Here is an 11,002-nt window from a genome sequence, read left to right on the forward strand (position 1 = left end):
ACAGCCCGTTCCGGGCTACTTAAACCACCTTATTTGGCCTTTAGGCCTTCTGATGTCCTTTCTTGTTGTTTGCCTCCTTCGGAAGCTCCTTCCCTTCATAACGGAGGTCTATTTCCTTGTTTTTGTGCCCCCGGACGAAATTGGGTGTCTACAGCTGTTACTGGCCTCCTCCAGGATGTGAACTTTGGGCGTGTTCAGGGGAGTGTAGAAGTCGTATCTCCCCCCCTTGCTTGTCCTAGCAACTTTCTTGAACTGACTGTCATTGGTGACCTTCATCTTGTCTTTGTGGCCACTGTCATGTTTCGCGTGTGATTTTCTGCGAACCTGGTCACGGAAGGTGGAGTGCTCCTCCATCTGGATGTACCCGGCAGCGCAGGCACGGAGCTCGTTCATGTCGCAAGGAGCCTCACGGCACAGGCTGTCGATAAACGGTCCGGGCTTGAGTGCGATGAACATGGCGTGCAAGGCGACTTCAGGGTTTAAGTTCCTGATCTTGACCGAGATGTTGGCGAAACGCTCCATGAATGCTCTCAATGACTCATCATCGCCCTAGCGGAGGCTAGCCAAGGCGGCTGATGTGACATGGTGGGGTCGACTGGTGGCATACTGGGCCGTGAAGTGCCTCACCAAAGTGTGGAAGTTGTCGATGGACTTAGGTGGCAATTGGGTGTACCAATTGAGTGCGGCCCCTTTAAGCGAGGTCAGAAAAACCCTACACAGAATAGCATCGTTATTAGTGTAGAGGTTTACCTGTGTGGTGTACAGGTCGATGTGCTCGTCCGGGTCCGTCGTGTCGTCGTAACAGTCAAGGTGGAGAGGCTTCCATCCGAGAGGGAGTGGCGTCTCCATGATGCCATCCACAAAAGGGTGACGGCGGAAGGTCACTTGATTCTCTGCGACATGAGTAAGAGCATTGCTGACTTCATGGGCCGATTTGGTGGTCGGTGCGTGAGACCGATGCGTGGAAGGTCGTGGATTCGGTGCCCTAGGCGCCGTTTGGGGTTGAGAGACCGAGTGTCCCTCCTCCTCGTGCTGGTTTCTCGCTTGAGGAGGATGATCAGAAGGGCGTCGAGGGAGCTGGGCACGAATCCGCTCATTCTCAGCGTGCAGCGCCACCAGGCCAGCCTCATTAGCGATCCACATCGCTGCTAGGTCAGTTTCGTGCTTGGCACGCATGTTTTGCAGATCGGCGGCGTGTTGCTGCCGCATCTGCTCGACCTGGTCAATCAGTCTTCTCAATGATGCTTCGTTGTCCATGCTTTTCATGTGATCGACGTCGTCTGTTACTCCTCTGTTATGGCTTCTGGTGAAAACCATACGGGTGGCTAATAAGAGCTGTCTTGATCGGCCCCACGGTGGGCGCCAAATGTTCTTACCGGAGATCAGTCGTAGGGGACGATCTGCTGGGTAAGATCGGCGAGCCTCCTTCACTGGTACGCTTGGTGCTCCAAGATGGGGGTGGTACCTGCAAAAGAGACTCTGATGCTAAAGTTAGGGTTTGTGGAAGTATGAGTCTCGTATAAGTAATGCACGTACCTTGGTGTGGATTAGGGTTTCATTGGGCCTTGGGCCCGAGATTAGTTGTGACCTGTTTAAATGTCGAGTTGACGTCGCCTAGCGTGTGTCCGAGGTCACTTTGCACTGAGATGCCGAGTTCGAGCTCGGAATGGCGGTACGGATAGTACACTTGCCAAATCTGTGTTACGTGAAGTCTTCTTCGTAGGTTGTTCACTTTTATGTCTGACTTTCACTACAAGAAAACTTATCTTTAGAGACTAAATTTTTAGTCTCCAAATTAACAAAATCAGTTACTAAATCAATAAGTGACTGAATTAGATACTAATTGTAGAAAGTAGCTAAACCACTGGTTGCTAATTTTAGCTACCAATCTAGAGTCCGATTTAAAAACTAATTTAATGACCAATTTTTTTATAACTGATTTTGTGACTAATTTTATAATGACCAACTTAGTAACTTATTTTACAATGACCAACTTATTGACAAATTTTTAAGAGACTAAAATATTAGTGAAAACTTCACATATGCATAACTTGTCTAATTTGTTGTTGCAGGTGGGCCAAAGAGACTAAAATAAATATTTGTAAAATTATTAAAAATATTAATTTTAAATTTCAAAAACTAAAAATAAACTTATTATGAGAGATTAAATTTATATTTAACCAAGATAAAAACTTTACGTGAAAGCTTATTAGCATTTAGATTACAAAAGAATTACATGTGTGAATTCTCTATTGATTTTATCAAATACTAGCTATTATAGGAGAACTATGTGGGTCTATAACGTTAAAATGTCAAAAGTTAGCCAAAAGAAGATTCCACTTTAATTTTTTTCCAAAGCGTTTCTTCATAATAGTGAGTAAGCAATATATTTTCTCAGCATAGTTTATTTTCATTGTACAACTGATTTGAACCAAACTTCATAGATCAGTCTAATCAAAGCAAATTAAGCAAGAATAGTAGTCAACTTGTGACACCTTGTACTAGGAGAGATGTGGAACAGCTAACAGAATTCAAATTAAAATATAATATTGGCAGAGTTTAACAAAACATACCTGCTTTTTAGTAGTTTCTGCATTTTGCTGTAATGTCAATGCTTGACTAGAAGGTTGCATCATCTACAATTGTTGTTGAAGCTGGGAAAAGGACTGCTGAGATGAATGAAAGCTTGCTTGCAAAGTCTGCGTCTGTTGGGACAACATCTGAGCTAATGAAGGAGATTGCTGAAGAGGCTGAAGTGGTTGTTGCTGCACAAAGAGAGGAACTTGTTGATTTGGAGTAGTTAATGCAGTATATAAGTATATAAGTGACAAGAAAGAAGAAATTGTTGGAGTAAAAAATCAGGATCATCAAAAATACAAAAAAAAATTCTTACTCTCATTGTATAGGTTCATTAAGTCCATTAATAGCTTCTAGAGCCATATCTCTCTGAGAGTATTTAGCAAAACCACATCCTTCAATCAAAATATGAGAAAATATTATATATTCAATATTGACATTAAACACACATACAGAGACACAAAAATGTAACCCTAGACATCAGCCCCAAATCAGCCCCAAATCTAAATTCAAATCCACAAGAATGCAATCAATACACATAATGGCACAATACATACCCACAATATTTGCAGCTTATGACAGTGTCGAATAATTGATTTCAGTTGAAGCGCATTGACATCAGCATAGCTCAAATTCAACGAAGTAAGATTCGTGCAGAAGTATTTACATGAAGCAGCGCCATATGACCCTTTGTATGTCCCTGAACCGAACAAAATTTTCAAATTCAACAAAAAATTGAAGCAATTTTATAGAGAACAAATATTTGCTCACCATACTTATTACTTTAGTACAAACTCAGTTAAGAATTCAAGTAATATTTATTTAATATAACTTGAGATATAGTTTTTTTTTTATTTCGTCAAAAATAGCTACAGTAGACGGTCAAGAATGGATTTTGATTTATAACTCCAAGACACTCCTCCACGCAGAAGTACTTTGGATCTAAAGCAGGGAGAAAGCACAGGTTCACTGTTTGAAGAAACTCTTAACAATTAGTTTTTTTCTTTTTTTTCAATAACACCATAACTATTTATGGCTTCCCACTTTTTATATATTTTTCTCTCCACAATGCAACCAAACGAAATTTTGGGACAAAATCAAATTGATCTATATATAGTGAAGCTTGGAGGAACTTTAATTCTAATTTCCCACCCCATTTCAGTTGAAATCATATACATATTTTTCTATTATAGAGCAATAACAAAACACTATGAGCCATTTTCTTTCTCAAAAATGCAACAATAATAAAAAAGAAGTACAATTTGCAATGTGAAATTCACATAAATTAAAAAAGAAAAAACATAATGAGAAATTATGTATAGAAAATTCCATAAAGCTTAACTAACTATCTGATTTTGTGTGTGTAGTATGAGTTTGTGAACAAGTTGAACCTAGACTCTGCAGAACTTGGCATTCGCCTCCAACAGATTCCAATTCTGATTCCGATTCTGACGCCGCCTCCGTTTCCTCTATTTTCACCTTCTCAACACAAAAACAAAGGTATGTTTCCCAATTTCACTCTCTTTCGATCGTTAGCATAGTTCATGCAAAAATCACAAAATTAAATCCACAAACCAAGAACACCACGTGCACGCACCTCTGACGGTGATTGCGCCTCGTTTACGATCTTTTCTTGTCCTTCTCCCTGAACGTTCGCATCGGAGAAAGTCTCTGTTCAAGGAGAAAAAAAAAATCAGCATCGAGAAATCGAAAAGGAAAAGTGTTGAAACCGCTTCATTTTGCTACAAGAGAAATAAGTTTGAGAGAAAAGAGAAGCGTGCGTTTAGATTTGTATTCATTTAATAATAATAATAATAATAATAATAATAATAATAATAAATATTGTAATTAAGTTAGTTGGAAGGGGAATAGGTATTTAAAGATTGTAGCGGTTTTTAAACCGCTAAAAATATAATTATTTTTGTGGCGATCAAAATAATTTCCATAATTATAATATTTTGATGATTTTTTGAAACCGTCAGAAAAAAATCTCTACTAATTATCTATTTTTTTGTAGTGAATATAACACAATTAGATACTAAAAAAATTAAAATGAGTTAATAATGACTAAAAAATTAATTACTATTTACTAGTGTATTTTAATTAAAGACAAAATATTTTTGTGCCTAAAATAATTTAATAGACTGAAATATTAGTTTTTTATTATATTTTTATTAGAGACTGATACATTGGTTTCTAATAAAAAACCAATTAGATACTAAAAAATGGTATCTAAATTGAGTCAATAGTGACCAAAAAAATCAATTTCTAGTAATATTTAAATTAGAAACTAGAAAATTTAGTCTCTAATTGTAGTGCATCATAAGACTAAAATATTGGTTTCTAAAGTGTTTTAATAGTGACCAATAATTTTGTCTCAGATTAGATTTTAATTAGAGACTAAAAAAGTTGTATCTAATTAAATAAATAATATTTTTTAAACTATTAGTTACTAAAAATTTGGTCTCCGATTACATTAAAAATATTAATGACAATAGAGATTGAATTAGAGACCAACTATAATTGATCTCTAAAATAGTATTTAAATAAGTTGCTAAAGTGACTATATAAATTTAGTCTCTAAATCAGTTTCTATTTAATGAATTTCTTGTAGTGTTTAATCATAACTTAGGTATTTCTTTTCTTTTTCCGCCAGTGTAGTTGTAGAGGCGTTGTCTTTTTTGGAAAAGTAGGTGTATTGTCTCTGACGACACTCGCAACTTTGATTTGTGGATTCGCGCTTGTTTATCTTTCTTCTTTCTTCTCATAATTTTGATGACTTCGTGTGTTCTTCTGAGTGCAGAAGATATTGATATCTCTTGTTATAAATAGTGGACTTCAGACGCTTTTCAGTATTCTTCGTCTGCGTATGATAATGCATTTGAATTTTGAGTATACTTTGACTTTTCTTTGGTCTAGATTGACTTTTCTTTCATCTGGTCAGTTTGTGAAGATAGAATACTTTAATTTCATCTGGAACGTTTCTTTTGTCTTATGTTGTACAAAATAGAGGTTTGTGTTTAATACATAGAGCTTAATTTTTTTTTTATTTTACTATCGATAATATACATATAATAGCTATTTTACACCTAAAAGAGTTAGTACATTAAGCAAATATTTTTAAATTTTCGTAGAGTTTTTATAAAAATTTAAAATTAAAAAAAGATAATAAATAACTTTTATTATTAATATTGAATATTTTATTTTTGACAAATAAGAATAAAGTGAAATAAGACTTTTTAAATTGAGAAAGTTTCAGAAATAGATTATATGCATGTAGATTATTGAACCCTCTACCAAAATAACCATATAAGATTTAAAGTATTCTTATACAATTTCAAAATTGCAGAAGATATCAACTTCAAAAAATATATTTTCCTACCAAAAAGTTTCAAAAAGTTGTACTAACACGTTGATTTGTGTAATGAATGGAAAATGTTTCATATAGAAACTTGGAAGAACAAAATTTGTTTATCTTTACCTTTCTGAAAATTTAGTGTTTGATTGAGTGATATCCTTAATAAAATATATTTATCTATAGTATATTTTACGAGTGTATTTGACAGTTATTTCAGTTAGTAAATTATTTGATTATTTTATAAGTTTGTCATTTGACAAAATTAGGATTTATTCATCTTTATCTTTACCTTTACCTTAAGTACTTAAATATTTTTTATTGCCTTATTTAATATTTTTACTATTTATTAAGCATATTAATTTATTTATTTTAAAGTTATAATGAAATACGATCGTTAAACAAAAACTATAAGAATTGAATAAAAGAAAAAGATAAAAGTTAAAAATCAACTTAAAATTATAATTGCGTAAAATCATATTTGTTATAAAATGAAAAAAAAAATTATACAAAAAACTTATAAATATGTTTTAATAATCATATTATATTTATTAATTAATCTAAAAAATAATTTGATCAAATATTTCCGATACAAATAAATTCGGCCGAAAATGAACAAAATTATTTTAGCTTCAATTTCTTATCAGAGCAAGTTTTGCAGAAATTGTAAATGTAATTTAATAAATGAGTACAACACCTACTTGTATTTCTTTCAAAATGATTGAAACTCTGACTTCAATCTAAAAATACACGCATGAATGGAAGGGAGTATCTCCCAATTGTCATATGTTCATTTATGGCAACTAAATATTGATTAGGAGAGTGAGAATAACGTTGGATTAACCAAAGAATGATGAAACAAGAAAAAAGGAAAGAATATATGTTATGTTTGTTAAACTGCTAGTTGGGATGTCTTCCTAAGAGCTGCAAAACGAGCCCACAAGTCATCATAATCTGGCAGATTAGGATGCACATGTCTCGCTGTCCTCAACATTTCCGGTACCAAAGAAGTAGCTCGTCCATGAACTCTTAATGTTTCTATCGAGCTTTTATCTTTTCCAATGCTTGATTCATGAGGAGATTGTTTCTTACTGTAATACATTAAGAGAACATCCATTATCTTCTCTTCATCATCCTTTGAATATCCCTTTTCTTCAAGTTTGGTTTGAATCTCCAATATATTTTCTGCATCATCCTCTGACACACTTCCTGATGAACTTGAATCAACCTTATCGCCATCAAGGGATGAGCTGTCTGTAGTTGTTTCATCGTCAGTGCTGCTTTGTAGCCTCCAATAGGCATCACTGATATCAATGGTGCTTTCATTTCTGTTATATGTATGGCAGCTTGTTCCATCTCTCTGTTTGCCTCCAGCAAACATTTCTATTTTGGGGACAGCAACATCATTATTCATGTGCCATTTCACACCATCATGATCATTTGGTAGATCAAGTTTGACTTTCTCCTGCAACAAGTTCAATGTTTTGGAATGTAGCTGAATAAGTGTGAACCTAAAAACAAGCTGCATGTATATATTTCTTACTTTCCTTAGATCACAATTCAAGGAAAAGTAACTGACATCTAATCAAGATGAGATTAAAATATATCAATGCACTTTTAATTATTCAATTCTAATTCATATATATTTTTCTGAAACAAATACTTATTCATTACTAATCAGTGATAAATACAACTCACCTCGTATAATTGGGACGGTATGCTAAGTCTTTCTTCTAAAACCTTGCTGTCCCAAGCTATAGAGAATTCTTCTGCTAAATTATGTAACAGCTGAATCTTCATTTGTTTTGAAGGTGGAATTTTCCTCAATTTCTCAACAAACTAATTAAACAAAAACAAATATTTAAGTAAGTGATGAAATCAAAATCGTAGTCAAGAAAATAATTTAAGGACGGTAAGAGTGATCACCTCTCTACTTATGTAAGGTTCAAGATTATTCTTCCCAAATTTTTCGGTAAACAACTTTCTGAGTTCACGGAGTTCCGGCAGGTCAGAAAATCTTGCTGCAGCATATATCAGTGACTGAATAGCTTGCTTGCATTCATCAGGAATATCCCTTTTAAAGAAAATTAAAACATTGTCATTATAAATTTCGGCTAAGGCATTGTAGAGGGGAAAATTTAGAAAATGAATAAAAGTCAACGGATTTAATTGAAATAGAGGTAAAAAAAAAAATAATAATAATGAATGACCCTTTCTCAACAAGAGTGAGTGAATACAAAAGAAGAAATGAATATTTTTACTGCATACACAGAAAATCATACCTTTGTTTACAAAGGTCTCCAATGTAACCCAATACACAATTAGTAAATTTTGCAATAAATTCATAACATGAGGACATGTTTTGCTCGACGAGAAGACCTTCTGCCTGCGTCAAATGTAAAGAATTTAATATCCAAATTCACTAATAAACCTAATACATATATTCTTCTGTTACGTTAATAAAATATCACAATATATGATACATGAATTTATTTTTGATGAATAATGCAATATGTAATCTATATGAAGCCTTTTTAACATAATTTTAATCAAATAAACAATTAGAATTAAGCACATGTTTCTTCAATTAGCTAACTAATTAAGCATTTCTTTGAAAAAAATATTATTGTGATTGAAACAAGGAAAATCTGAATAAGATTCGAGCACCGTGAAATGTCGGATAAACCAAATTGAGAAAATTACCCTTCCGTAAGCATTGTAATGAAGATCATTACAAAGAAGGTCGACGATATCTTGCATGAGAAATTTCTGCACGGCATTCCTTTTCTTCCGTATCATCTCTAGTCTAGTCTTTATTAACTTCAAGCGTGATTTGCTGTTTGCAAATTTAAATTTCATTATTATTTTAAAAGAAGAAAAAGAAAGTTCATAAAACAAGAAGAAAAAAAAAGAAACAACTTAAAGAAAAAGCATTATTACCACTTTGTATAGAACTTGGGCTTCCATAACGCATCAAACATTTTTACTTGAAAATAAGAACTGGTTAGCAAGAGGCTATGTTGCGGTGAAAAGTGAAGAATAGTCTGAAATCAAGAATGAAGATAAAGTCAGAGAAAGAAGGAACAGAATTGAATTGAATAAAAAAGATGAGAGAGAAGAGAAAAAGAAGAAAAAGAAAACCTTGGATTACGAGGAAGAAAGAATACGAGAGAGAAATATATATAGGTTTGTGCCGAAGCGAAATGAGAGCAGTGAAAAATCTGAAAATTTAGAAGGAGAAGCGCGAAATGAAAAAAAGGTGATAGGGAGATGTGTTTATAATTTATTCTATCAAGATAGAGAAAACCATCATTTGGACAAAGATTGAGACGATATAGTCACTTATTAGGATTACCACCTTTGTTTTCTACCTTCCCCCCCACCTTAAAGTTTTGCATTTCAATTTTTAAATTATGAATTTGATATTCACTTTCAACCGGTTATAATTTTATCATTAGCAAATTAAACAAGATCCGGGATTTACCACAAGAAAATATATCTAAACTTTAAAGAAAAAAACTATTAATATAATATTATTAGAGAAAATTAAGTAAACTCAACATCCAATATATCATGTAATCATATTAGAATTAATAAAGTAATATCTACTGTTTGATAAATAGATAATTTGATAATTGATTAAAACTATAGACTTGGTTTTATAATAGTGATTATCACAAACAGAAGAAAAAAAAGAGTCTTTTATTATGATAATTTAATAATATTATACTTTATTTATTAAAAGATCATACACATTAATAAAATTACATAAAAATTAACTTTTATAATAATCGTAAAAAATTTATCTAAATAAAAAATAAATATTTATTTTTAATATTTTTAAAATGTATTATATACTTATATGTGGAGTCTATAAATTGTTAAGAAATTTTTTTTATACTTTATCAACAAATATATTTTATTATTTTATAAATATTAATACTTATTTTATATATAAAAGATCTGTTCATTCCTCTAAATATGTGCTTCAAACACCAATTTTGTCCTGCAATCAATATCAAAGCCTCATTGTTTGTAATTAAAAATTATAGGTATTGCTATGTAATAAAACTGCATTTTTATTACCATTTTCAGTTTGATGTTTAAGCAGCAAACAATGGCAGAGAAAACGTGCGAAATAACACACTCAAATTTAGCATTACCGGTGAAAATTTTTTACCTTTACGCGCCCTATAATTTTTCATTTCAATTTTTAAATTATGAATTTGCTCTTCACTTTCAACTAGTTATAATTTTATCTCTAGCAAAACCAGATTTGGGTTTTACGACAATAAAATATATCTAAACTTTATGGTGTAGATATATTGAGAAACAAAAAGAAAAAAACTGATTAATATATATATATATATATATATATATATATATATATATATATATAGATAGATATATATTGTTATAAAAGAAAGAAAAGTAGAGAAAACAAATAAGATAATATGAGATGGAAAAAAGAATCTGACTGATGTATTATCTTTGGGAAAGGATTACCCTATTTATAAGTACATGTGGTAATTGAACAATTATACAAAAAGAGAATAATACATAATGGAAATATAAATGGTAATAAATGATAATGAATATATTGACATCCACTAATTGAGCCATTAATTATATTATTCATAACACTCTCCCTTAGATCTCAAATATTTAGAATATGTCTCATTAAAACCTTACTAGAAAAAATCCTCTGGGATAAAAACCTAGTGAAGGAAAAAAAGTACATCATTCATAAATATTCATTTATCCCCCTCGTCCATACAATGAAGTCCAATCTTGTGTATGAATTGTTCAAAAACTTTTCTTGGAAGTGACTTTGTAAAGAGATCTGTTAGGTTGTCAATTGAGCGGACTTGTTGAACATTTATATCACCATTCCTTTGAAGATCATGAGTAAAAAAGAATTTCAGTAGAATATGCTTTGTTTTATATCCCTTTATGTATCCATCTTTCAATTGTGCAATACATGCAGCAATATCTTCATATATAATTGTCGACGTCATTTTTCCAGAAGATAAACCACATGTTTTTCGTATGTGTTGAATCATATATCTT

The 11,002-nt window shown here is 32.2% G+C and overlaps 1 protein-coding gene and 1 long non-coding RNA gene across 2 annotated transcripts; both read right to left on the bottom strand.

Moving 5' to 3' along the window:
- Positions 1–2,578: 2,578 nt before the first annotated feature.
- On the bottom strand, positions 2,579–3,179 carry LOC145955268 (uncharacterized). The gene is made up of 3 exons (XR_014431900.1): positions 3,135–3,179; positions 2,894–2,972; positions 2,579–2,765 (listed from the first exon to the last, which is right to left on the bottom strand). It is a non-coding gene; the product is annotated as an uncharacterized LOC145955268 (long non-coding RNA).
- Positions 3,180–6,320: 3,141 nt separating this feature from the next.
- Positions 6,321–9,596, bottom strand: LOC109792360 (uncharacterized). Its single transcript, XM_083069956.1, has 7 exons — positions 9,074–9,596; positions 8,873–8,976; positions 8,636–8,768; positions 8,215–8,318; positions 7,859–8,006; positions 7,631–7,771; positions 6,321–7,397 (listed from the first exon to the last, which is right to left on the bottom strand). Exons 2-7 carry the CDS (start codon positions 8,911–8,913, stop codon positions 6,825–6,827), a joined length of 1,140 nt encoding a protein of 379 aa, XP_082926082.1. The 5' UTR covers positions 8,914–8,976; positions 9,074–9,596; the 3' UTR covers positions 6,321–6,824.
- Positions 9,597–11,002: the final 1,406 nt, after the last annotated feature.

The sequence above is a fragment of the Cajanus cajan genome, chromosome 2 (assembly GCF_000230855.2).
Source record: "Cajanus cajan strain Asha chromosome 2, NIPB_CcT2T_4, whole genome shotgun sequence".
In the NCBI taxonomy this organism is placed as follows: Eukaryota; Viridiplantae; Streptophyta; class Magnoliopsida; order Fabales; family Fabaceae; genus Cajanus; species Cajanus cajan.

What these genes read in the sequence shown, in the direction of transcription:
- LOC109792360 (XM_083069956.1), bottom strand. Translation starts at nt 8,913, where the DNA reads ATGTTTGATGCGTTATGGAAGCCCAAGTTCTATACAAAGTG. An exon ending in GGAGACCTTTGTAAACAAAG is followed by an intron (nt 8,007 to 8,214) that starts GTATGATTTTCT and finishes TTTCTTTAAAAG; the next exon opens with GGATATTCCTGATGAATGCA. An exon ending in AACCTTACATAAGTAGAGAG is followed by an intron (nt 7,772 to 7,858) that starts GTGATCACTCTT and finishes TTGTTTAATTAG; the next exon opens with TTTGTTGAGAAATTGAGGAA.